Source organism: Sciurus vulgaris (assembly GCF_902686455.1).
Source record: "Sciurus vulgaris genome assembly, chromosome: 3".
In the NCBI taxonomy this organism is placed as follows: Eukaryota; Metazoa; Chordata; class Mammalia; order Rodentia; family Sciuridae; genus Sciurus; species Sciurus vulgaris.
The window spans coordinates 41,881,829-41,909,415 of NC_136463.1; the positions used below are offsets into that span (position 1 = coordinate 41,881,829).

The following is a 27,587-nucleotide window of genomic DNA, read 5'->3' on the forward strand; positions in this document are numbered from 1 at the left end:
TGGGGGCAGGAGTGCCACCTGGTGGGCCTTCATCTCTGCACTGGCCATGTTCACGGGCCCCCTGAGCAAGTACAGGACTGAGGGAAGAGGTGGGCCACACCCACAGGCATGCCATTTAAGTGTTCCTTTAGTAATTCTCTGTGTTCCCACCAAAGAGGACAAAGGGAACATGGATATAGACATCTTCATAGTCTGCCCATTTTGAGAGGCTGTCCACCCAGATCTTGTCACTTATCTTTCAGTCCTGTTTCTCCCAAGTCCTTGCCACCAGTCAGGCTATTAGCAGTTCCTGTGGATGGATGCAGGTCAGCACTGTGGGCTCTGTTGTTGCTGCAAAGTGGGTAACCAGAAAGACTGACTGCTCTTAAGATCTGCTCCCTGGGAGGGTTTCCCTTCATCACTGTCCTTTAGAATCATCCCTGAGTTGGTATAGGATTCAACCTCTTCCCCTGGCTTTCTCTGTCCCAAAGACCAGAGTGACTTGACCAATCTGACCAGCCAGCTGCATTTTTCCTGGCAGGCTGGAAACTGGTCTGAGCCCTGAACAACGAATGTATCTTAAACCTTCATATAAATCCTTAAATTCTTCCTATCTGCAGACATACCTAGGTAAAACATCCCCTTTTCTTGCTGTCCATCACAAGGATGATATGCCCACTCAGTAAGTTCCCTGACTTTTAGTGCTTTGGGATCCCAGCCAAGGAATGACAGTCAAGCAGGAGGGGGCTTTCATATAGAGGACAGCACAAGCAAAAGCCTGGGGACAGTGGGGTTCCTGATGAATGCTGAGGCCCAAGAGTCTGGGGTCAAGAGGAAAGACCACCCTGAACCCTCATAGACTCCACACTCGGCCACTTCAAGACAATGGGGAAGCAGGAACTGTGCGCTTAAGACAGGTTGGATCACTTGCTGCTGTTAAAGGACTAGCTCAGTTAAAGGACTGACAGACTAATAAAACTGGGTTCTTGGCACCTCTGAGACGGAAAACCAGTGGGAAAAAGTTAGGAAGGTGTAAAATGTTCACCTGCAAAGGAACATTCTCCCAGGAGAGCTGCAGGCTCCATCCTTTCCACTGATCCACAGAGGGTCAAAGGATCAGGCACAAGGTTGAATCCTGTGTTGCATAGATCCTGAGGTCCAACTTAGACCACAATAAACCTGAAACCCCAATCTGGACCAGTTCATTGGGGAGAACACGGATTCCTCCAAGTGTGCACACATCCCCCTGAAATTACACCCACTTTACTTCAGGACCTGGGACCTCACTTGAGACAATATTCTCCACGCAACAAATTTGTGAATGCTAATACTGTTTTTAAGCCCCATGTGACCTCATTCCCACCCCAGTTTTGTCACCCACAAAAAGCAGTCAATGTAGTGGAGAAAGCACTTCTCATGCAGGATGGGAGAGGGGTCTGGGACTCTAGCATTCTGACAGTGTGTCCTGAACTAGCAATTCCTCTCTGAAGCCCCCAGTCCCTCATCTATAAAATGAGACAAGGGGAGGGCTACCAGGAATGATTGGGAAATTCCCCCAACTCTGACCTTTGATGATCTTGAAGATTGTTTTCTCCCTGTCCCTCCTTGGTGGTACACATAAACCATAAGTGGTTTAAAGTAGGAGCCAGCAAGGTGTCTTAGTCCATTTTCTGACACTCATGAAGAATGAATAAATGTCTCATGATGCTGAAGTCTGAGAAGTTTAAAAACATGGTGCCAGCATCTGGTGAGCAGCTTCTCGCTGCATCTTAATGTGGTGGGAGGCATCCTGAGGTGACATGTTGCAAGCATGGTAGAGAGTACACACTATCCTAACAAAGCCACTCCTGCCAGAACCTGTGGTCCTCCCAGAGGCTCCACCTCTCCACACTGCTGACTGGGAACCAGGTTTCCAGCATATGATCTTTTGGAGATACACTAAACCAGAGCAGAGAGGAAGTCATATATATATATGTGTGTGTGTGTGTGTGTGTGTGTGTGTATACACTGTTGTTTTTCATTTCCTCCTCATGGAATATTTTGCTGAGAATGTTCTATAGTGCAAGTTTTCTACTTGTAAATTCTTTTTACTTTTGTTTATTATGGAAGGATTTTATTTCATCTTAAAATCTGAAGGTTAGTTTTGCTGGGTGTATGTATATGTGTATATATATATATATATATATATATATATTAGGTTTGAGATATTTTATTAACAGCTATTACAAACAGTAAGATAGCTCAATTAGATTACCAAGTACAAAACCAACATATGAAAATCAGTTTACGTAGATTCAAACAATCTTTTGAAGATTTAATGGAAGAAAAGATTTCATAACAGTAAAAAATACATTAATATGTTTGTCAATAAAAATGTGAGGCCAGTTAAAAATTAAAATACTACTGAAGGCAAAAAAATAGACTTTCTGCAAATGGAAGGATCATATTATTGTGTAAACTTATAAATTAAACAAAATCTCAATGGAAACTTAATAGCTTTAAGCTGTATCACCTGATGCTAAATTTAGTGAAAAAAATAAACATACAAGTGGGAACAGCACTAAAACGCAATAAGGCATTTTTAAAAGTCTAAATAATTTAAGAGTATCATGCTGATCTATTAGAAAAACAGAATACCCAGAAGTAAATACATTCGGATACATCTAGAAATTGAATGTATAAAGAGGACATCATCTCAAATCACTGGGAAAAAGAAGTAGTCAATAAATGTTATAGGAATAAGTAAAGTAATATCTCTGCCTTACCTCATATACCATGATAAATTCCCTATGTACCAAAGATATTTTTTAAATAACAAAACCATTAAATAATAAGAAAACTTGAAAATTTTTTCTTTACATATCTGGAGTTAGCAAGAACTACCTAAGAGTCAAAAATCCCCAAGTCATAAATTATTTCACTGGTACTTTTTGTTATATAAAAATCAATTTTTTGTGGAAAAAAGCATCACAAACTTTTAAAAAAAGACAACTAAAGGAGATATTTACAGCTCATATCACAAAGAGCTATCCTTCCTAACATGTAAATTGACAAAATCATAACCCGTTCCAAACATAGAAAAAGGAAATAAAATTTACTATTAATAAACAAGATAGTTAACTTCACTCATTAAAAAAGAAAATTAAATTAAAACTTCAGATGAAAGACCATTTTTTCTCTCTCCATTGGTAAAAATCCAAAGTTAGCTAACATACTCTATTGATAGGGCTCTGGAGGGGAAAGCATTTTCTCGTGCATTCTGACAGCAGTGTGTTAAAGTCACCTGGAATTATTGTGTTGTACTCTGTTTGATTCCTGGAATTGAGAAGGACTTTTTTTGACGTACATGGATGCGCTGTTGTTTGGGACATAAATATTTATGATCCTATGTCTTCCTGATTTATGGTTCCCTTAAGTGGTATGAAATGCCCTTCTTTATCCCTTCTAACTTTGGCTTGAAGTTCACTTTATCTGATATATAAGGATGGAAACCCCTACCTTTTTCACTGAGTCCATGTGTATGGTATGTTTTTTCCCAACCTTTCACCTTTAATCTGTGAATGTCTTTTTCTATGAGATAAGTCTCTTGAAGGCAGCATATTGTTGGGTCTTTCTTTTTAATCCAATCTGCCAGTCTATGTCTTTTGATTGATGAGTTTAGGCCGTTAACATTCAGAGTTATTATAGAGATATGATTTGTATTCCTGGTCATTTTGGCTTATTTTTGGTTTTTAATTTGATTTGGTTTCTCCTTTGATTGGGTTTTCCTTTAGGGTAGTTCTTCCCTCTGCTGACCTACATTGTTGTTTTTCATTTCCTCCTCATGGAGTATTTTGCTGAGAATGTTCTATAATGCAAGTTTTCTATTTGTAAATTCTTTTAACTTTTGTTTATTATGGAAGGATTTTATTTCATCTTAAAATCTGAAGGTTAGTTTTGCTGAGTGTAAGATTCTTGGTTGGCAACCATGTTCTTTCAGAGCTTGAAATATGTTGTTCCAGACCCTTCTAGCTTTTAGGGTCTAGGCTGAGAAATCTGCTGATATCCATCTTGGTTTCCCCCTATATGTAATCTGATGTTTTTCTCTTACAGCCTTTAAAATTCTACCTTTATTTTGGATGTTAGGCATTTTTATTATAATGTGCCTCGGTGTAGACCTGTTGTAATTTTGTGCATTTGCTGTTCTGTAAGCCTCTTGTAGTTGATTTTCCATTTCATTCTTCAGGTTTGGGAAATTTTCTGATACTATTTCATTGAATAGGTTGTTTATTTCTTTGGTTTGTATCTCTGTGCCTTCCTCAATCCCAATAATTCTTAAATTTGGTCTTTTCATGATGTCTCCTAGTTCTTGGAGGTTCCATTCATGATTTCTTACCATCTTCTCTGTTTGGTCAACTTTATTTTCAAGATTAAATATTTTTTTCTTCATTGTCTGAGTTTCTGTCTTCCAAGTGATCCAGTCTGTTGGAGATGCTTTCCATTGAGTTTATTTGGTTTATTGTTTCCTTCATTTCAAGGATTTCTGTTTGTTTGTTTTCAGAATCTCTATCTCTTTGTTGAAATGATCTTTAGCTTCCTGCAATTGCTCTTTCAACTGTTTATTGGAGTGAACGTTCATTGCCTGCATTTGCTCTCTGTATCTCATCCTTTGCTTTGTGAATCATTTTAATTAAGTATATTTTGAACTCCTTTTCTCACATTTCTTCTACCATGCTGTCATTGGATTCTGTTAATATAGAATCTAGGTTTGTTTGGAACACTTTTTCCCCTTGTTTTTTCATGTTGTTCACATATCTTCCCCTCTAACAGTGTAGATCTGGGGTATTGCAGTTTCCCCCCTACAGGTTTATATTGACCCTGCAGGTTTCCAAAACCTCTTCTTTAAGGGGGAGATCAATATTAGCAGCAGCCAGTACAGATAATATGCAGCCCTAAATCAAATGAAGACCTTAACAATATTGTCATAATAAACAGAGAGGGTAAGTTCAATTATTATCTAGGTCTACAGTTTCTAATGGTGGAGAAAAAGGATGGGGAGGGGTGTAGGATGAAACTGTTAATGGGATAAGAAAAGAGTATATAGAAGTACTAGATTGTAGGAAGAGCGAAAGCAGAATCAAAGAAGTTGTTTGTTAGCATGAGAAAAGGGAGAAAGAGACTCTGAGGAAACAGTAAACAAAAGGAAAAATACAGTGAGAAACATAAATAAATAAAAACAAAAATTTTCAAAAAGAAAAAAAAAAATCTACACTATAACAGTCATCTACTGTTCAAACCTCCCAGTCTTCAGTAGCCTGATGCATGAGAGGTACCTGACAATGAGTTTCCAGTCTCCAGCAGGGGTCTCAGGATGGGGTTGGCCCCACCTAAAGATGGCAGCTTCCACTTCCAGGATAATCCAAGATGGCTGTACTAGCTTCCAAATGTGTTAGCAAATGGAGAGCTGCAGCACGGAGCATGGGTGCCAAGTATGTATGGGGTGCTGTTGGTCGAGCCGGGGGGTCCTGCAAGTCCTGGCTATTGTCCCAAAATGGCAGCAGCCACGTGTTTCCAAACCTGCAGGTACTGTGACTGGACTTCCAGGCAACAGCAGGCAGCTGGCAATCCACCCTGGGTCTGCGGGCAGTCTGCAGGCTACTGGTGGATGATCACCAGGTGGACCTTGGGCAGTGGGTGATGGGTAGGTGACAGGCAGGCAATGGGCAGGCAAGAGGCAGGCAAACAGGCAAATGTGGATGATAGGCAGCAGTCAGTGAGCAATCTGCACTCAAAAGTATAGTCGATATGCTGGCAGATGCAGGTGGACAAATGGGGTAAACAGCAGGGGATCAATGAGCAGCAAAGACTGCCTCAAGAGAAACAGATTTTCCTTTGCTTGAAACCGGAGTTGTGGGGCAATAAGAAATGCAGCCTCCCTTTAGTTTGCCATCTTGAATCTCTGGAAGTCATATTTTTGTGGACTGTTAAAACTGAAAGTTCTAAAATGACAAATGATCCAGTCTGACACTTAGTTCTTTCATTCAACAACTATTTAATGGCAGACATGTTTGACATGTGTGGGAGTGACAAAAGCCAAAGACCTGTCCACATTGTAGAGAGTACAGTCTTGCGGGGCAGGTACAAGTGGGCTTGCACTATGCTATGGAGACATGAAGGCGGGTGAAGCGAAGGCAGGGAGCCAGGGCCAGGATGGTTGGAGAAGGCTCTTCAATGTGACCACCTTGGAGAAGAGGCCTGCAGAACATGGTGTGCACTGTGCCATCAAGATTGGACATTCCAGGTAAAACACACGCCTGGCCGTAAAGATGGGAAATAAAGGTCCTTTGGGCACCCTGGGGAGTTCACTTCAGTCTATTCATTGAGTTGGTTGTAAGAGTGGAATGTTGGCGGCTTGTGGAAGGGATGGTGTCAGCTGTGCCTCTATGTCACAGTCTTTTGCTCACCAGGAGCCAGTGGGCTCACTGCCTTGTTTCGAGCTGGAATTCGTCATGCTTTCCATGCCAGTGTGTTCATGTGGATTCTTTTGCCAGGTCATAGACTTAATCACCACATGTTAAAATAGAAGATTCCAGCCTCTCTAATGTCAAGATTTCATTTTAACCTCTGCAGTGGAAGCCAGCGACTGCACAATAAAGAGCCCAGCTGCCGAGCTCCAGTCCTAGTGGAGGGTGTTGTTGGCAAGCTACTTCAACTCTCCAGACTCAATTTCTTCATCTATAAAATGTGGAAAATGTAAAGACTGCCAGAGGTGAGTGAAGGGCAGCCTGAGTGTGGAACTCGGCAGGATATGTCTGTCCTGGGTTCATTTTTAAAGAACAGAGGTTTTTATTTTTTATTTTTTAAGAGGTTTTTATTTATCTCACAGTTCTGGAGGTTCCAGGGTTTGAATGTGGCAATGGTCTTCCTGGCAGAGCCCTGAGGCAGCACAGGGCATCACACAGCAAGAGACGTGTGTCTCTTCTGGTCTCTTATAAAGCCACCAGGATTCAGTCATGGGGTCTCCTAATGACCTGATCCCATTGCGATCAACTCCCAAAGGCCACACCTCTAAACACAAGAGTTGGGTCAAGTCTCCATCATTGTATCACCTCCCAGTGGGGATAATTTCAACACATGGAGTCCTGGGGGAGTGGGGGACTTCCAAATCATAGCACAGGGCAGTTCACACCCACTGCAGGGTCTCCTCCACAGACCTCCACTGGGTCCTCACACACATGCAGTCGGAGACCAGAGATATCCTTGGATGCAGGCCTGGGAAAGGGAGCAGCCACCATGGCAGGAAACACACAAAGCTCACCCAGACTCATCTTCCCTGAAAACAAAAGGCATAAATTTGGTGTGGAGGCAGCAAACCCTGCTGGCCTTACCACATGTGTGAAGACTGACTGAGGTTGGTGGAAAGGAAAAGCAACTAGCCTCCACTGCAGTTGGGAGGCAGGAGACTGTCCCACTTCATGAGAGGGCTACTCCTCAGAGAAGAAGCATCAATGAAAAAACTTCAATCTCTAGACCCAGAGCATAGGGCCTGCCTCAGACTGAGAATGGAAACAGGATCATAGACAATCCCCATTTCCCCCACACTCGTGATAATTAACAGTGATCTACCACTGAGGGAGGGCCAGAAATACGGAGAGGACCCACTTTGTAGCAGAGTTTCGTGGAAAAGTATAAAACCAAGGTGGAACAGGAATATTGTGACCTGCATTGTCACCCAAGAGCACAATAGCACAAAAGATAGGTGGGGGGAGTTTATGGTTGTAAGATTCCTACCCTATATGGGAAGAAATGTATTACTATTTGAGGATTACTATGATTGATTAAGGATGTCTAATGTAGACACATCTTTTAAAGAGGCATAGAAAGATCACTGTTGCCATGGAGTCAAGCAGAGGTTGGCAGCCCACTGTCCACATCCCGCCCCCCACACCTGTTTTAGTCAATCAAACTCTATTAGACACAGTCACACCCATGGGCTTGCTTGCTGTCTGTGGCTACTTTTGCATTCTCATGGCAGAGTTGAGTAATTGCTGAGTAGTTGCAATGGAGACTGCATGGTCCACAAAGTCTAAGTAACTATTTTAACTGATCCTTTACAGAAAAAACTTGGTGGCAGTGAGGAGGCCCAGGGAGGTTAGACAGTAATCCAGGTGACGAATGATGAGGATTCAAATTATAGAGGCCATGCAACTGACTGGAATCAGGATATATTTTCAAGGTAGAACCACACAACATGGACAAAATTGACAGTATTTAGGTCTACTTCTATCAAGGAATTACTTTTCTTTTAAAAACAAAACAAAAACTTATACCAAGGTCAACTGGAAAACTATACAAAGAACTCTACAAGATTTTGTCTGATTGAAGTTGAATTTGGATGCTCAGCATCCTGTTTTTGTAATCCCCAACCCCACCAAGAATTTCCAGAAGTATCCTACATCCAGAACCCTTCAGGTTCAGAATTTGAAAACTACAGATCTGTAAGAATAACCATCTGCACATCACACAAACGTGCCTTAATAGATGATGTTGTGTTTCTGAGCACAACAGTGTAGTGGGACTTGGCCAACACCTAACTAGTGTCTACACTGTGACCGGGTCTTCGTGTCAACCCTGCTATAAGAAAGGAAGCTGCCTGCAGTAGGTGTGGTAGTGCAGAAACAATGCAGCCAAAATGGACCATTTGCCAAGTGGGCTCACTTGGCAAGGGGAGGCAAGTGCTCTTGGCAGCTATGTTTTTAGATGCCAGCTTGTCTGGACACAAAAATGAAACAGAGGTGGTCTCATGGAGGGCCAGTGTTGTGGGTGGAATTTGTGGAATTTGTCCCCCAAATCTCATATGTTGAAGTCCTTATCCCCAGTGCTTCATGTGACCCTGTTTGGAGATAGGGTCTTTACAGAAAAGTGAAAACAAAGTCATTATTGTGGATCCCAATCCAATATGACTGGTGTCCTTATAAAAGGGAAATTTGAACCCAGAGACAGAGGGAAGATGAGGAAAAGAGACAGAGGAGGAAGGACACCTATAAGCCAAGGAAAGGCCTGGGATGGTCCTCGCCAGATAGCCTCAGGAGCCAATTCTGCTGATACCTTGACCTCAGACTTCCAGTCTCCAAAATCATGAACAACTCTTTTGCTGAAGCAGCCCAGTAACATGGCACTTGGAATGGCGGCCCTAGCAGATGCATAGCCTATCAGCCCACTGATGGTGAGAAGAGAGAGCATTAGACAGAGCAGCAGGATGCCTGTCCATGTTTCCCAAAGTATGCTCCATGGCCCTTTGGCGAGTGTAGTCCTGCTGCATACCCTTGGGTGGTGCGCATGAGAGATTTCAACTTACATAATCATTTACTGTGTAAATGCTTCTAAGAATAGTTGTGCAACTTAAGGTTTAAATGCTACCAAAACTAAAGGCTTAAATGCTAATTTAAAAATGGATGCAAATGAAAACGATCTTCAGCTGGGGTCCAGTGAACACCCATCCGTCTTTCTGAGAGTTTTGCTACCTTCAGCTCCAACTGCCCTCCAGGCCTGTGCACGCATGTGCATACATATACACACGCTTTGTACTTTCATGCCCTCACCAAGGAGGCATGGAAGAGAATTTGTTGTTTGTGAAAAAAGTAGACACTCAAGTCCCTACTTCTCCAGATGATGGCGACACCTACCTTTCTGCAGACCATTCTTCCATCTTTCTCTGCTCTCCCTCTTTTTAAAAAATTTTTAAAAATTTTTTTTCTAATTAGTTATACATGACAGTAGAATGCATTTAACAAGAGCCAGGCCGACCAGCAATCTGAGAAGATTGTCAGCGCCCCAGGTCGTCCCACAGCTGCATTTGGTGAAACCTGTGCCAAGGAAGGTGAGGGCTGGACGCCTTCATTCTTCAGATAGAAAGACACACCAAGATCCCGGAGGAGAGGCGGGATGTTTATTTTATAGGGAAAAGGGCTCTTGGAGCCATGAATAGCATGCACAGATAACTTTATTGCGTGTGTGTTATGGTGATGGTGACACGGTTTGCACGGAAAGGGGATAAAGAACGTCCGAGTTCCCACTCTGGCACCTCTCCCCATTCCTATTTCCTCTCGGTCTCAACTTCGTTCTTTCGATTTCCGGCGGTCTCTTTCTTCCTCATTCCCTCCCCGTCTCTCACTCCCTCCGTAGTCTCTTTCCATTTCTTCCTCTTTCCTCATCTCCCTCCTCCACCTCCGTCCTGGCCACCCAGCTTTCATTCGCCGGGAACCCCGTCCAGGGCGGGCGCGCACACGACGCCAAACCCGCCATTGACAGTGCGCTCCAACGGCTGCGGGGAGGCGGTCCCCGCGTGGTGCACCCCGCAGCCCCGGCCCGCGGCATCCGGAATCCCCAGCACGCCCGCGCTCTCCTGGGTGGGCGCCCTGCGCTCCGGGAAGCAGAAACTGCAAGTCTCCACCGGTTCGGGCGGCGCCCCGGCACAGCTCCCAGCTTCCATCGCGGCGTCTGCGGGGACAGGAGAGGACGTCTGCTGGGGCTGCCGCTGCACTGCCCTACACTCCTCTACCCGGCCGCCCCACGCCCGGACTCCAGAAGTCTCCTTTTATCTAGGAACTAAGGGCCACGCCGGCACTCGGCTTTCAAATCCGCACGCACGCATGCACGCACACACACACACACCAGGGTGACCTCCCGGTTTTAGTTCAGAGAGCCTGCGTCCTGCGATGCTGATGGCTACCTTATAAGTGCACTTTCTCTTTTGGCCCAGCCGTTTTAACCGGATGTGTCCCAGACTTCTACATGTTAAGATTTGGCAAACACTATCCGTATAGAAGCAGGCAGTAGGGCTGGGGATGGAACTCAGTGGAAGAGCATGTGCTTAGCAGGCGCAAGGCCCTGGGTTCAAACCCTAGCACCCAGGAAAAAAAATCCTAATTCAGCAGCAGGCAGTGACAAATCAGAGGGTTGGCTTGAGTCTTGTCACACAAGCAGTTAAGAGGGCGAGGACCCCCATTTCACACACTCACCCTGGGAGGACTTGATCCGGGCTCTGCACGGCCCCTTGGGGGGCTGGCTGGAGAGTGGATCTCCCCTCCTCTTGAGGAAGCAGGCCACCGCCACCAGGAAGCAGCAGACTATGGCGCAGAGGCAGAGCCCCAGTGTGCTGTAGACTAGGGCCAGCTGTTCGGGGCTCAGCTTCGGTCCTAGAAGGACTGCAAGACAGTGTAAGACCTTGAGTTCAAGGGGGACCCCACTCCCCAGGGCCCTTATCTGAAGTGTCTTCTTAAACCGGCAGCCATCCTAACTCCTGCCCCACCTCAGAAACCCTCAGTTCCCCTTCCAGTCAAGGTCCTTCTTTTCCCCTCCTTATGCCCAAGCAATCCTCTTGGCCATCCCCCACTCCCAGTTAGCTGCTCTCTGACTCCTGGAGAGGTGTGATTCCTTTCCTGACCTGAGGCTTGGCTAGTATGCTTTCTGGGTCCTGGAGGAAATTGACATCCTTTGCCACACACTTCTTCCAAGACCTCAAAACTGGACACTTCTCGAGCTGGCCCTTTCTGTTGTCTGTTTGCTAGGGAGTTGACGGGAATGGTCCCGGAGGTAGATGGATGTGTGGATGACAGTACAAGAATGGTGTCTCCATCTTCCCTGCATCTGGCTCCTCCTCCAATGAGGAGCCTTCCTGGATGAGCTTATACTTTGAGGTCAGTACCAGCAAGATTACTAACCAGCCTCCAGACTTGGGATGCGAGAGACAGATCCACTGCCAGGCCAAAGCCCTCCTTCGACTTTTTTTTCTTATCCCAAGATCTTCCTGGCCTTTGGAATTGGGACGTGAGCTACGTCCTCCAGTGGAAGGACAGATAGCTAGATGTAATATAATATGTACATATTGCACTCATGCATGCAAACTTGTGTATGATGGGACCAGTTACTGAGCCCATTCTATGTGCTGGGCACTTTGCACAGTAATTTCCTTAATCTTCTGACTCCATTGGAGGATAGGTTGCCACTTAAAAAATTGAGATATTGCTGGGTGTAGTGGTGCACGACTGTAATCCCAGCAGCTCAGGAGGCTGAGACAGGAGGATCACAAGTTCAAAGCCAGCCTCAGCAAAAGTGAGGCGCTAAGCAACTCAGTGAGACCCTGTCTCTAAATAAAACACAAAATAGGGCAGGGGATGTGGCTTAGTTGTACAGTGCCTCTAAGTTCAATATCCAGTACCAAAAAAATTTTTGAGATATAATTCATATACCATCAAATTCATCATTTTAAAGTATATATTTCTGTGTTATTTAGCATATTCACATATTTAGCATATTCAATCATCTCCACTAATTTGAGACCATTTCTCTTGCCCAAAACAACCCTGTCCCATTAACTCTACCCCCTCTGCCTTCAGCCTGGCTGACACTCTCTGCTCTCTAACTCTGTGGGTTTGCCTGTTCTGGATATTTCTTATCAATGGAGTCAATCAATGTGTGACTTTTTGCTTCTGGCTTCTTTCACTCAGCACTGTATTTTCAAGGTTCACCTGTGCAGAGTAGTGTCTCAGAACTCCATTTCTCGGTATTGCTGAATAATATATTCTGCGTGTGGATAATACCACATTTTGTTTATCTACTTGTCACTTCTTGGGCATTCAGGTTGTTGCCACTTTTTGGCCACTGTGAATAACACTGCTATGAATGTGCATGTGTAAGTCTTCCCATGAATGTGTTTTTAAATTTTCTTGGGTGTGGATGTCATTCCATTGCTGGGTCATTCCATGATTGCTTTTTAAAAAACTGCCAGACTGCTTTCCACAGCACCCCCACCATTTTACACTCCATTTTGTAGATGACAAACCTGAGTCTCAAAGTCATATTGTTTGTTCCCAGTCTTAGATTTGTAACTGGGAGCAAGTCTGACAGAGTCCCAGGCCAGTGCTCTGGGCCAGTATGCCAGACAGAGAGGGCCACAGGGCAGGTACTGCCCCTCATCTTTACATACACTCTTAGATTCAAGTGTTGATGATGTGATGGAGCTGGCAGGATTCTTAGTGGTCGTTTGGTGTCACCATGGCATTTACAAAGTGGGGACAGGAGCTCTGGGTGAACTGGTACCACACCGAGGCCTGCGGTGCTATCTCGTATGTGCCATGCCCAGAGCTCAGAGAGCACACAGAGCTCTCTGGATCAACCATGGGTGCTGGCCTGTGGTTCTCAGGATGTGAGGTGCTGCACATCTGGAGGCCGAGACCCACTGCTCCCACCAGCCCCTGGAATAAAACAAAAATGTCCTACTGGCTGGACCAATGGGAGAGAAGCCAGCGGCCTTTACAGCAGAGACAGAAGGCCAGCTACGAGACAGAGTAGAGATGGACTGCCATGATAACTCAAGGAGGAAGACTAAACATTTGCAGATGCTGAATATTTTCAGCATGAGGTTTGAATGGACCACAAAAGAACAGCCATTGATACCACGTCCTGGAGGAGTCCTCTCCCTTCAATCTGAGTCAGGACTCATTTTACCCAAGAAGATGCCCTGGGGATACCCTGTGCCAGCCCTGGCCCTACACCTGAAGCAGGCCTGGCAACTGCAGGTTTTGCTCTCTTGGGAGATGTGAGCCATCATGTGAGAAGTCTAGCTGGAGAGGCCACAGGAAGAGACCCCATGGAGTTGGACAGGCCTGAGAACAGACATAGGAGGAGCAAGGTGAGGCCACCCCAGCATCAGAGCCAGGCCTTCAAGGACCCCATCCCTAGCACCATCCACCTGGTGGCCCTATGAGAGACCCCAGTGAGACTAGCCAGCCAGAAGACTTGCCCAGCTGAGCCCCACACAGAACTGCAAAAATAGTAAAATGTTATTTTTAGGGCACTAAGTTTCCAGGGGCTTTTCCATGCTGCATGGATGACCATCTAGAGCCCCTCTGTTTTTCAGGGGATTAAAGAACTTTTCCAGTTTCTCTGCTTTCCTCTTTTCCCAGATCAATGATTTGAGGTTTCCTATGGGAAGTGAAAAATGGTCCCTACCTAGAGACCTGCTCATAAGTCATGCTTTTCAAAACCGTTTGACTAAGAAGAAAAATGCATATTAAAACTATATAAGAGCACAGCGCTTGGACTTGGAGCAACCACTGGGGCTCCGGGCGGCTGCCCAGAGGAGGAGCTGCGAGGAGAGCTGTTTGGACTCAGAGCGACCACTCCTGAACACCGGGGCCTGCCCACAGGAGAAGGAGGAGTGCAGAGGAGTGCGGCAGGGTGCTTGGACTCAGAGCGACTGTACCAGAGCTACAGGCGGCTGCTCAGAGGAGGAGGCGAGTGGTGAGTTGTTTGGACTCAAAGCGACTGCTCCTGAACACCAGGGGGGCTGCCTGGAGGAGGAGCGCAATGGGTCGCTTGGTCTCGGAGTGGCCACACCAGAGCTCCGGGCAGCTGCCCAGAGGAGGCGAGCAGCAGGTCACTTGGACTCAGAGCGACTCAGAGTGACCACTCCTGAACACCTGGGGGGCTACCCGGAGGAGGAGGAGGAATGGGGGAGGTCACTTGGACTCCGAGTGACTGCCCAGGGCTACAGGCAGTTGGCGGGAGGAGGAGGCGCGCAGTGAGTTGCTTGGACATCTAGTGACCACACCGGAACACCGGGCAGCTGTCTGGAGGAAGAGGCATGCGGCGGGTCGCTGGGATTTGGAGCGATTGTACGGGGCTCCAGGTAGCTGCTCAGAGGAGGGGCTGCATAGCCAGGCGATTAGGTGCAGAGCAGGGCCCCAGGACCTAGGAGGCTTCTTGATGGAAGAGACACACTTAGGGGCGGAGCGAAGGTTCCAGGACTGCGGGCAGATTCTCTGAGGAGAGGCAGCCTAAGGAGACTCGTCTGCGAAGGGTGAGGCTCCCAGGCCCAGGAGGTAGGTATGGGACCCTGGGAACGTTGCAGAGGAAGGCAGCTCAGCCCAGGCGGTAGCTGTAGATTGAGGGGAACCTCTAGGAGGGGAACTGACCAGCGAGATCTCCCCGCCAGGTGAGTCTTCCCTGCCGGGTGAGGTTTTCCCACAAAGACGGTAAAACCAGAGACACAGGCCCAAACAGGCTCAGCCCGCAGTCTAGTTCCCCTTTGGATGACCATTGGTCAACAAGTGGAGGCACCTCTGCCCACTAGCAGGGAATATACCCCACCTGAAGGCCACCACCCCTAGAGAGGCAGCTTCCTTGTAGAGCACCGCACTATCAACTTCCTCCAAGACTTCAGCCTACTGAAGGCTAAGAGGGGATATAATAGAAATCTTCAGGGACATTATAAGTCAATAGAGGAAATCTGCAATATCTCAGCGGTCCACTGATATCTGAACAATATGAGAAAACAAGGGAAGAAAATGCCCCAAACAAATCTAGATGTTACATCAATAAAACCCAATGACAGCATGGCAGAAGAAATGACTTAATTAAAATGATCAGGGAAGCAAACGATGAGATGAAAGAGCAAATGCAGGCATTGAATGATCGCACCAATCGACAGTTAAAAGAGCAAATACAGGAAGGAAAAGATCACTTCAATGAAGAGTTAGAGATATTGAAAAAAAACCAAACAGAAATCCTTGAAATGAAGGAAACAATAAACCAAATTAAGAACTCCACAGAAAGCATATCCAATAGGATAGAACACCTGGAAGACAGAACCTCAGACATTGAAGACAAAATATTTAACCTTGAAAACAAAGTTGAACAAACAGAGAAGATGGTAAAAAATCATGAACAGAATCTACAAGAACTATGGGATATCATGAAAAGGCCAAATTTAAGAATTATTGGGATTGAGGAAGGCTTAGAGAAACAAACCAAAGGAATGAACAATCTATTCAATGAAATAATATCAGAAAATTTCCCAAATCTGAAGAATGAAATGGAAAATCAAGTTCAAGAGGCTTATAGGACTCCAAATACACAAAATTACAACAGACCCACACCAAGGCATATTATAATGAAAATACCTAACATACAAAATGAAGACAGAATTTTAAAGGCTGTGAGAGAAAAGAACCAAATTACATTCAGGGGGAAACCAATACGGATATCAGCAGATTTTTCAATCCAGACCCTAAAAGCTAGAAGGGCCTGGAACAACATTTACCAAGCCCTGAAAGAAAATGGATGTCAACCAAGAATCTTATACCCAGCAAAACTTACCTTCAAATTTGACGATGATATAAAATCCTTCCATGATAAACAAAACCTAAAAGAATTTACAAAAAGAAAGCCAGCATTACAGAAAATTCTCAGCAAAATATTCCAGGAGGAAGAGATGAAAAACAAAGAAGCAAATCAGCAAAGGGAGGAATTATCCTAAAGGAACTGTCAAATAAAGGAGGAACCAAGTCGTGTCAAATAAATAAATAAATTAATTAATTAAATAAAATGAACCAAATGACCGGGAAACCAAATCATATCTCAATAATAACCCTGAATGTTAATGGCCTGAATTCATCAATCAAAGACATAGACTGGCAGATTGGATTAAAAAGAAAGATCCAACAATATGTTGCCTGCAAGAGACTCACCTCATAGAAAAAGATACCCATAGACTAAAGGTGAAAGGATGGGGAAAAACATACCATGCACATGGACTCAGCAAAAAAGCTGGAGTATCCATCCTCATTTCAGATAATGTGGACTTCAAACCAAAGTTAGTCAGAAGGGATAAAGAAGGTCATTTCATACTGCTTAAGGGAAGCATAAATCAGCAAGACATAACAATCATAAACATCTATGCCCTAAACAATGGCTCATCCATGTATGTCAAACAAATCCTTCTCAATTTCAGAAACCAAATAGACCATAACACAATAATACTAGGTGATTTTAACACGCCTCTCTCACCACAGATCTTCCAGACAAAAATTGAACAAACAAACCATAGATCTCAATAACACAATCAGTAATTTAGACTTAACGGACATTTATAGAATATACCATCCAACCAAGAGCGAATACACTTTCTTCTCAGCAGCACATGGATCCTTCTCTAAAATAGACCATATATTATGCCACAAAGCTAATGTTAGCAAATACAAGAAGATAGAGACACTACCTTGTATTCTATTAGATCATAATGGATTGAAGTTAGAAATAAATGAAAGAGTAAAAAACAGAAACTACTCCAACATCTGGAGATTAAACAATATGCTATTATATGATGAATGGATAACAGAAGATATTAGGAAGGAAATTTAAAAATTCTTAGAGGTAAATGAGAACAAAGAAACATCATATCAAAATCTCTGGGACACTATGAAAGCAGTACTTAGAGGAAAATTTATTTCATGGAGCACATTTAATAAAAGAAGTAAAACTCAACAAATAAACAACCTAACACTACAGCTCAAAGACCTAGAAAAAGAAGAACAGACCAGCACCAAAAGTAGTAGAAGACAGGAAATAGTAAAACTCAGAACTGAAATCAACGAAATTGAAACAAAAGAAACAATACAAAAAATTGACAAAATAGTTGGTTCTTCGAAAAAATAAACAAAATTGATAAACCTTTAGCCACACTAACAAAGAGAAGACGAGAGAAAACCCAAATCACTAAAATTCGGAATGAACAAGGAAATATCACAACAGACACGATTGAAATACAAAACATAATTAGAAGCTATTTTGAAAATCTATACTCCAACAAAATAGAAATTTTCAAAGACATCAACAGGTTTCTAGAGACTTATGAATTGCCTAAACTGAACGAGGAGGACATACACAATTTAAATAGACCAATTTCAAGTAATGAAATAGAAGAAATCATCAAAAGCCTACCAACAAAGAAAATTCCGGGACCAGATGGGTTCTCAGCCGAGTTCTACAAAACCTTTAAAGAAGAGCTCATTCCAATACTTCTCAAAGTATTCCATAAAATAGAAGAGGAGGGAACCCTCCCAAACTCATTCTATGAAGCCAATATCACACTGATACCTAAACCAGACAGAGACACATCGAGGAAAGAAAATTTCAGACCATTATCCTTAATGAACATCGACGCAAAAATTCTCAACAAAATTTTAGCAAATTGCATACAAAAACATATTAAAAAGATAGTGCACCATGATCAAGTGGGTTTCATCCCAGGGATGCAAGGTTGGTTCAACATCAGGAAATCAATAAATGTAATTCACCATATCAATAGACTTAAAGTCAAGAATCACATGATTATTTCAATAGATGCAGAAAAAGCACTTGATAAAATACAGCACCCCTTCATGCTCAAAACACTAGAAAAAATAGGGATAGTGGGAACATTCCTTAACATTGTAAAGGCCATTTATGCTAAGCCCATGGCTAATATCATTCTAAATGGTGAAAAACTGAAAGCATTCCCCCTAAAAACTGGAACAAGGCAGGGATGCCCTCTTTCACCACTTCTATTCAATATCGTCCTTGAAACTCTAGCCAGAGCAATTAGACAGACCAAAGAAATTAAAGGGATACAAATAAGAAAAGAAGAACTCAAACTATCCCTATTTGCTGATGATATGATTATATACTTAGAGGAACCAGGAAATTCCACCAGAAAACTTTTAGGACTCATAAGTGAATTCAGTAAAGTAGTGGGATATAAGATCAATGCACATAAATCTAATGCATTTTTATACATAAGTGATGAATCTTTGGAAAGAATTATCAGGAAAACTACCCCATTCACAATAGCCTCGAAAAAAATAAAATACTTAGGAATCAATCTCACAAAAGAGGTGAAAGACCTCTACAATGAGAACTACAGAACACTAAAGAAAGAAATTAAAGAAAACCTTAGAAGATGGAAAGATCTCCCATGTTCTTGGATAGGAAGAATTAATATTGTCAAAATGGCCATACTACCAAAAGTGCTATACAGATTCAATGCAATTCCAATTAAAATCACAATGACGTACCTTACAGAAATAGAGCAAGGAATTATGAAATTCATCTGGAAGAATAAGAAACCCAGAATAGCTAAAGCAATCCTTAGCAGGAAGAGTGAAACAGGGGGTATCACAATACCAGATCTTCAACTCTACTACAAAGCAATAGTAACAAAAACGGCATGGTATTGGTACCAAAATAGAAAGGTAGATCAATGGTACAAGAATAGAGGACACGGACACAAACCCAAATAAATACAATTTTCTCATACTAGACAAAGGTGCCAAAAATATGCAATGGAGAAAAGATAGCCTCTTCAACAAATGGTGCTGGGAGAATTGGAAATCCATATGCAACAGAATGAAACTAAACCCCTATCTCTCACCATGCACGAAACTAAACTCAAAATGGATTAAGGACCTCGGAATCAGACCAGAGACCCTGAAGATCATAGAAGAAAAAGTAGGTCCAGATCTTCAACATGTCGGCCTAGGACCAGACTTCCTCAACAGGACTCCCATAGCACAAGAAATAAAAGCAAGAATCAATAACTGGGATAGATTCAAACTAAAAAGCTTTCTCTCAGCAAAGGAAACTATCAGCAATGCAAAGAAAGAGCCTACAGAGTGGAAGAAAATTTTTGCCAATCATACTTCAGATAGAGCACTAATCTCCAGAATCTATAAAGAACTCAAAAAACTCCACACCAAGAATGCAAATAATTCAATCGACAAATGGGCTAAGGAAATGAATAGACACTTCACAGAAGAAGATCTACAAGCAATCAACAAACATATGGAAAAATGTTCAACATCTCTAGCAATAAGAGAAGTGCAAATCAAAAACCACCCTAAGATTCCATCTCACCCCAATTAGAATGGCAATTATCAAGAATACAAGCAACAACAGGTGTTGGCGAGGATGTGGGGAGAAAGGTACACTCATACATGGCTGGTGGGGCTGCAAATTAGTGCAGCCACTCTGGAAAGCAGTGTGGAGATTCCTTAGAAAACTTGGAATAGAACCACCATTTGACCCAGCTATCCCACTCCTTGGCCTATACCCAAAGGACTTAAAATCAGCATACTACAGAGATACAGCCACATCAATGTTCATAGCTGTTCAATTCACCATAGCCAGATTGTGGCACCAACCTAGATATCCTTCAATTGATGAATGGATAAAGAAACTGTGGTATATATATAAACAATGGAATATTACTCAGCCATAAAGAATGATAAAATTATGGCATTTGCAGGCAAATGGATGAAATTGGAGAATATCATGCTAAGTGAGATAAGCCAATCTCAAAAAACCAAAGGACGAATGATATCACTAATAAGTGGATGATGACACATAATGGGGGGAGGGAAGGGTTAGTGTTAGGGTTAGAGTTAGGGTTAGGGAGGGGGGCAAGTATGGAGGAAGGAAGCACTGTATAGAGGGAAAAGAGGGGTGGGAGGGGTGGGGGGAAGGGGAAAATAACAGAATGAATCAAACAACATTACCCTATGTAAATTTATGATTACACAAATGGTATGCCTTGACTCCATGTACAAACAGAGAAACAACATGTATCCCATTTGTCTACAATAAAAAAAAAACTATATAAAAAAAGAGTCATTTTCTACCTGTCCCACAAGAGGTGTGGGAAAACAGGCACCTTACATGTTGTTGGTGGGGGGTTGTCTCTTTTTAGGGTCGTTTGAAACCATCTATTGCCATTTATTTTTAGTTTTTAGTTTTTTTAGTACTGGGGGGTAGAACCCAGGGGTGAGCTACATCCCCAAATCTTTTTATTTTTTATTTCCCTATCCAGCCTCACTAAGTTGCTGAGACTGGCCCCAAACTTGAGATCTTCCTGCTGCAGCCTCCTGAGTCACCAGGGTTACAGGTGTGGACCACTTTTCCCAGCCATCTACCACCATTTAAAGTGTAATTTTCTTTACAATAAAAAATAAATAAATAAATAAAAATTTTTTTAAAAATGTGATTTTCTTATTCCTTTGATTGATCCACTTTCATGTTTACGGGTGTGTCCTCTTACTTACACACAGGTATCCATTGCAGCCTCATTCACAGCAGCCAAAAACTTCAGACATGCTAGGAGTCTAGTAGCAAGGACAGTGGATTGAGGTATGTCCAGGAGATGGAATATTATGCAGTCACTAAAACAAACAGGGTGGGTCTGTGTGTTCTGAAAGGGAGCAATCACCAAGAGACTTGGAATGACATAGCATGGTGGGCACTCTGGATTCCAGCAAGGGTGTAACCGAGGTGAGGAGATGTGAGTGTGCCTCATAGAAGATTTATGTGTGAAAGAAAAGATAAGAAACTGCTAAGTCATTGCTTCTGGGAGAGAAACCGAGAGGCTGGGGGTGGGATGGAGATTTTTCCCAAAAGCTTTTTAAAAATAGTCTTTAAAAAACGATGTATGTGTATCATTTCCAAAACAACACCTAATAGTGGCAATGGGATTCCACATTTCTCTAATTTATTCCCCCCGTGCTGGGGGCTTGCTAGGCAAGTGCTCTACCACTGGACCACATGCCAGCCCATACTTGTAAAGAGTCATGTGAAGCTGGCCAGGAAGGATGGGGAGATCACACAGCAGGTTTTCTGCTGCTCAAAAGTCACCTAGATGGCCTTGGTCACCATGTCCTGTGGCAGTAAGTGCCAGGACTCTCCTTGGGAAAAGGGATAGTCTGCACTGGCTCAGTGGGGACACATTTGTCACTTCTCTACTTCCTTTCATCCAGTCTTGAAGGTCACTCAGTTCTCAAACTCAGGAACCACTTTCTGTTGGCCCCCTGTGACCCCTCAGGCCAGGCCACGCCCAGCTCCATGTGGTGTAGAGCCCTAGCTCTGTGCTCACTCTACCCTGATCCCAGGGAGCATAGGAGCTCAGCACAGGTATTAAACCCAGGGCTAGGCACATGCTAGGCAGGCGCTCTTCCACTGAGCTACATCTCTAGTTGGTGAGCAAGTTTTTGTCAGAAGAGATGCCAGTGAAATTAAGTTCAGGGTAGATGGCTCCTGTTTGCAGTTCCCAGATACTACCACCAGAGGGCATTGCACAGCTTATGCCCTCGAGAGAGCCAGGCAGGCCCCAGGGCATAGTTTATTTCTAAGCCAATTTTTGCTAATTTTGTTTTGTTTTTCTTTTTTTTCCCCCTGCTTTTCTCTTTATGTCTGTTTTCTAAAAAATTGTTTTCAAAGCCACCTCTCATCTAAAAATGGAATTTTCTAGACTGCTGCTGTCCTAGCTCGGGTTTGGGGCAACATTTTCCATTCCTGTGACTTCAACTGCCACCTTCTAGGTGGGTGAAATCCAAGTTTTCCAGATAAGATGCTATCCAGAACTTCAGCTACATGCAGGGATCCTGGCTGTCCCCAAGCCTGGCCTTACCATCACATGTGGTGTTCCCACTCAAAGCTCAGAGTGTCCTGGGGACACTGTCCCTTACAGTGCCCCCCCAAGATATGCCCCCTTGTAACCTGCACATGTGATGATAGTCTTTCCAGATCTAATGAAATTAACCTGGAGACTAGATCATCCTGGACTAGGGTGGGTTCCAGATCCCATGACAAGTGTCCTTAGATGACAAGGGAGGAGAGACAGACACAGAGGAGGCCATGTGAAGATGGAAGTAAAGATTGGAATGATGAGGCCACAAGCCAAGGAATGCCTGCAGGCACCTGAAACTGGAAGAGGCAGGAAGGACCCTCTCCTGGAGCTTTTGGAGAGAACACAGTCATGTGCAAACCTTGGTTTTTGCCCTTCTGCCTCTAGAACTATGAACATGTCAATGTGTGCTGTTTTAAGTCACTTGGTCTATGGAGCAAGATCACAGTGCCACAGGAAGCTAACCTAGTTTACCAGCAAGGGCAGCTGGTCCTCACATGCCAGCTACCATACACACACACACCAAATGTGAAGTCACTTAAGCCTTGAGAGAGCCCCAGGAGGTCATTATGGGTGGGGACAGTTGGGGATAAGCAGTACTGAAACTTCTCCAGGTCACCTGGAAGGTGGTGCTGGATGGAATTCAGGTGCAGGCTGGTCAAGGGCTGGCTCACAAAACCACCTGCAGGTCTTAGTGTAGGACCCCAAGGGCCCATGGGACAACTCCAGGGGCCTGTGACTTGGAGAAACAAGCAAAACAAAGATTTCCTTTCTCTAATGGCTAACTGAAATTTAGCTTCTGCTTCCATTATATATGAAGGCCACCATGAGCTGCATGAGAAGCAGCTGTGGCCCCTGTCCCCAACAGAATCACAAATTCCGCTGTAGTAGTTAAAGAGAGCCAGACACGTCCTCTGTGCTCCTGATCAGTTTGAAGTCCCCGGGCCTGCCACTTGAGTTGGTTGCTGGATGCATGAATACTGAAGCACCTGGGTTAGTTCTGTCACTGGGATGTGCTCCATGATTTGATAGCTGCATCTCAACATCAGTGGTCTCCTGGTCACCCTGTCCGTGTGATCCCCCACCACGATGTGTCAGCGGTACAGAGGCTGTGTGACTCTGAACTGGCCAGATGCAAGGGCCTTTCCCTCACCTCCTGATCTCATGCCTGTTCTACCTCAGGTCCTCGTCATCTGTGGCCCCAGTATTGCCAGAAATAGCCTCTCACACAGGACCCTTGCTGCTATGGTTGTCATCCATGCCCCCAGAGGCAAAGAGGAAGATGTCCTCACAGTCACATTCTGACCCTCTCGTCCAGTTGCTGCCTCCCTGCCTCTAGCTGGACACTGGCCTCCCCAGCCTGGCAACAAGGGCCCTCTGTCGCCTGGCAACAAGGGCCCTCTCTCATCTGGCACATGACCCCTCCTAGTGCCATCTCCAGCTACTCCTGAGTGCTTGCTGTTCTATCTCAGTTCCCCTCCTCCTTCTCTGCAAGATGTCATCCTTGGGATGCACCTCTCCAGGCTACACCACGGCCAGAGAGGTGAATGGTATATATACGTGTGTGTGTGTGTGTGTGTGTGTGTGTGTGTGTGTGTGATTGAACCCAGGGACACTTAACCACTGAGCAATATCCCCAGAACTTTAATTTTTTTAAAAATTTTGAGACAAGATCTCAACTAAGTTGCTTAGGGCGTCACCAAGTTGCTAAGGCTGGCTTTGAACTTGTGATCCTCCTGCCTCAGCCTCCCAAGTTGCTGGGATTACAGGCGTGCATCACCCCCACCTGGCTGTGTCTCTATATTTCGATGTTTGAAGTTTCGAAGTCTCCACCATCCCTTGCCCCAGCTGGGTTGTGTTATCTCCAGACAGAGATTACTTTATCATTTGCATAAGTCTTGTCTGTAGTCTATCCTCCATGAGACTGAAATCCACAGAGTCAGGACAGGATCCTGCCCTTGCTGCCTCCCCCCTGCACCGCAGGCCCCCCGTGAAGGAAGGGCAGTTCTGAGCGGGCTGCATGAGAAACCTGGTGTAGGGTGAGGTGGGCCTGGCAGGACTACAGACTTGTGGTGGGTGACAGGATTCAGAAAGCCCACAGAGGGGACAGGGAACAGAACAACTGTTCCACTGGGTTCAGCAGCATGGTCACATGGTGTCTTCTGCTCTCTGCCCTCAAACAGTCCACATCTGGGTCTGTCCCCTGTGCATGTGGCCTCAGGCTTCCTGTTTACAGTCCACACCAGCCCAGCCCCTGCCCCAGCAGCACATACAGGTATGAGAGAAGAGAGCAGAATAGAGCTTAACCCCAGATCACCCAGATGCAGGGCAGGGACAGGGGACAGCAAGAGAGTCACAAAGTCTCTGAGGTTCTGGGAGGGTCTGTGGTGTCCCCTGGCTGTACCGTGGTACAGTGGAGCAGCCAAAGCTGCAGGGTGAGGCACAGTAATGCTGACCCCACGACCTCCCAACATGTCCTTATACACACCCACCCACACATCATGGGAGCTCTATCCCTGGAGCCAAGATGAGGCCCCAGGTTTCTTCCAAGTACCTTTTGGAGAAGTCTTAGCTGGTGGTCACAAGCAGGAAGTGGCTAACCTCATCCTATGGGCAACACATGACCCTCAGGAATCAGTAAACCCATGGGTGCTACCCTGGGTCATCCTGCTGTTGTAGGGTGGACAAAGCCCAACTCAGTCACATACTTGCCATGTGACTCAGGGAGTCACTCCTAATTCTAAGACTCAGTCTCTTGATCTGTGCAATGGTTAAGACTGACCCAAAGGGGAATCTACTGCACTGGAGGTGGGAAAGGCTGGTGGGGAAAATCAAGTGTGTCACAGTAGGCAGGGAAGGTGCACAGGCCATCAGACACTGGCAGGGAGGCAGACACTTCCTTCTTGGTTGGTTGATTGTCCCTCTGTATCCACGCACCCCATCGTGTGAATCTGCAGCGCCTCCCATGAGAGAGGCTGTGCTGGACTCAAACTGGTCACAAACTCATCACAGCTACAAATTCTTTGCCACTCTTGCACCAAGACATGATGTCTGTTCTCCTCTCTTGAATCTGGTGACTTCATGACTTGTTTGAGTAACAGAATGCTGTAGCAGTGATATAGCTAATGTCTGGTGTAGGTAGTATGAGGCTGTGTTTCTATCCCTTACTCTCCTCATGAGAAGGACAAGCCTGGTCAGTTCACTGGTGCCAGGAGGAGGATAAGAGATGCAGGAAGTAGAGCTATCCCCCCTGGGGTAGCCAGCCTGACACAGCCAATCCCTGACTCATGAGGAATTCTAAGCCACTGAGCTTATGGATGACAGCTAACTTGACAGCAGACAAGAGTCAGAGATGAGCCAGGTGTGATGGTGCACACCTGTAATCCCAGCAACTGAAGAGGCTGAGGCAGGAGGATCACAAGTTCAAGGCCAGCCTTGACAACTTAGCAAGATCCTGTCTCAAAATTAAAAATTACAAAAAGTGCTGGGGATGTGGCTCAGTGGTAAAACGTCTTTGGGATCAATCCTCGGTACCAAAAAAAAGAATCAAAGATGACAGGCTAACCAAGTGGAGATTGCAGCTGAGAACCTCCATTATCAGGGCACACGAGACCTACCCTTTGACATTCTGGCCCTGGAGCCTGGCCTTCCGGAAATGCTGTCACCATGAGGAAAGTCATAGCAAAGGAAAGAAACCAATCAACTCTCTGGGAACTCAGACCTGCTGTTTCTCCAGGGGCAGCTCCAGGGTCTCTCAGGTGCTTGCAACTCCACATGGAGTCCCCCTCCATTCTTTCCAACACCACATAACAGGGTAGGGAGTCAAGAGTTGTTTCCTAGAAGAACCAGTCAGATTATTTCTGACACCTGGCACTAAGTAGATGCCCAACTCAGCAGGACTCTTCTTACCATGTCCAAATTGGCCATAAAGTTTTAAGTAATATCTCTTCCTCTCATTCATAGGAATTCTCCATTTCCTCTAAATGGAGGCTGAGATTTGGCAGAGGCCTGGGGTGGCCTCCTGGCACAGTGCTCACACAGGTAGGGCTGCTGAAAAAAAAAAACTTGCTCATTTGGGGATGGCTGGTGGGGGTGGGTGAGGAGAGGCTGGTCAATGGTACTAAGTCACAGGAGAAATAAGTTCTGGCACTCCACTGAACAGTAGGGTGAGCTTAGATGATAATGTACTGTATGTTTGAAGAATGTAGATGAAAGAATTTTCACTACAAAGGAATGACAAATATTTGTAGAGATAGACCTGTTTAGGCTGATTTGAACGTTACACAACAAATACATGTATCAAAACATCACATGGTACTCCATAAATTGTATAATTTCGTGTCAGAGTACATAAAAAGTTTAAAAAGAAAGAGATAAAAAGAACCTTAGCAGCCTTTATTACAAAGGTCCCTCTCTGGTGAGAGATAATTACTGGTAAGGTAATTTCTTCTACTTCTTTCTTGCCCACACACTTCTGGAAATTTTGTCTGAATTGTTTTGCTATCCTGGTTTCTGGCTACTTGCCGGACTCTGGGCTTCTTATATTGCAGATGCTTCTTTTTTTAATATATATTTTAGTTGTCGATGGATCTTTATTTAATTTATTTATACACAGTGCTGAGAATCAAACTCAGTGCCTCACACATACTAGGCAAAAGCTCTCCCACTAAGCTGACTCCAGCCCTTCAGATTCTTTTTATCAAGGCTTGGTGCCCAGTCTCCCCTGCATTTTGACCCTCAACACCACAAACTGACTCCAGCAGCTTACCTGGATCTGCCTCTGAGCCTCTGTGCTCCGGTCCTTGGTACCTTCCCGAGTTATCTGACCTGGTTTCCGTCTCCCGAGTCTGCTGCCTCCTGAGCTCTGGTGGAAGGTTCACTTGACTTCTGAGTTTGTTCTCACAGAAATATTCACATTGCTTGGGGTGCTGTCCACAGATGGAGATGCAACTGATGCAGTCTCTCAGGAGATGGTCATAATATTTGCCTTGCTCCTTGTGGCAACTGAGTGACTCTGGGAAACAGAAACGAGTGATGCTACTGGGTGATATGGACCTGCAGAAGCTCTGGGTCTATTCTCAAAGGACATCAAAGTTAAAAATAATTACAGTCCAATTCAAAAAGCAATTCCAGAATAATCCAAATCTTTTTACAAATTGCATTTTACAAACTGAATTTATACAAACTGAAGGTTATGAATTGTCCTCTAAGTACTGTTCTAGCTGCACTGCACACATTTTGATATGTGGTATTTTTCCTATATCTAGTTCAAAACGTTTCTCTTTTCATTATTACTCCTTCTTTGGCCTATAGATTCTTTTAAAGTACATTTCTTAGTTTTCAAACATTTGAAGAT

At 44.4% G+C, this 27,587-nt stretch overlaps 1 protein-coding gene across 2 annotated transcripts in view; it reads right to left on the bottom strand.

Annotated features, from left to right (window-relative positions):
• Positions 1-7,822: 7,822 nt before the first annotated feature.
• TNFRSF13B (TNF receptor superfamily member 13B) overlaps positions 7,823-27,587 on the bottom strand; it is a 42,073-nt gene continuing 22,308 nt past the window's right edge. For both annotated transcript variants that reach the window (XM_079133809.1, XM_079133810.1), the window contains 3 exons: positions 27,000-27,245; positions 10,980-11,165; positions 7,823-10,458 (listed from right to left, as the gene is read on the bottom strand). In XM_079133809.1, the coding sequence (XP_078989935.1) occupies positions 10,208-10,458; positions 10,980-11,165; positions 27,000-27,245 (683 nt within the window). In that variant the 3' untranslated portion in view covers positions 7,823-10,207. The remainder of the gene's footprint in view (positions 10,459-10,979; positions 11,166-26,999; positions 27,246-27,587) is intronic.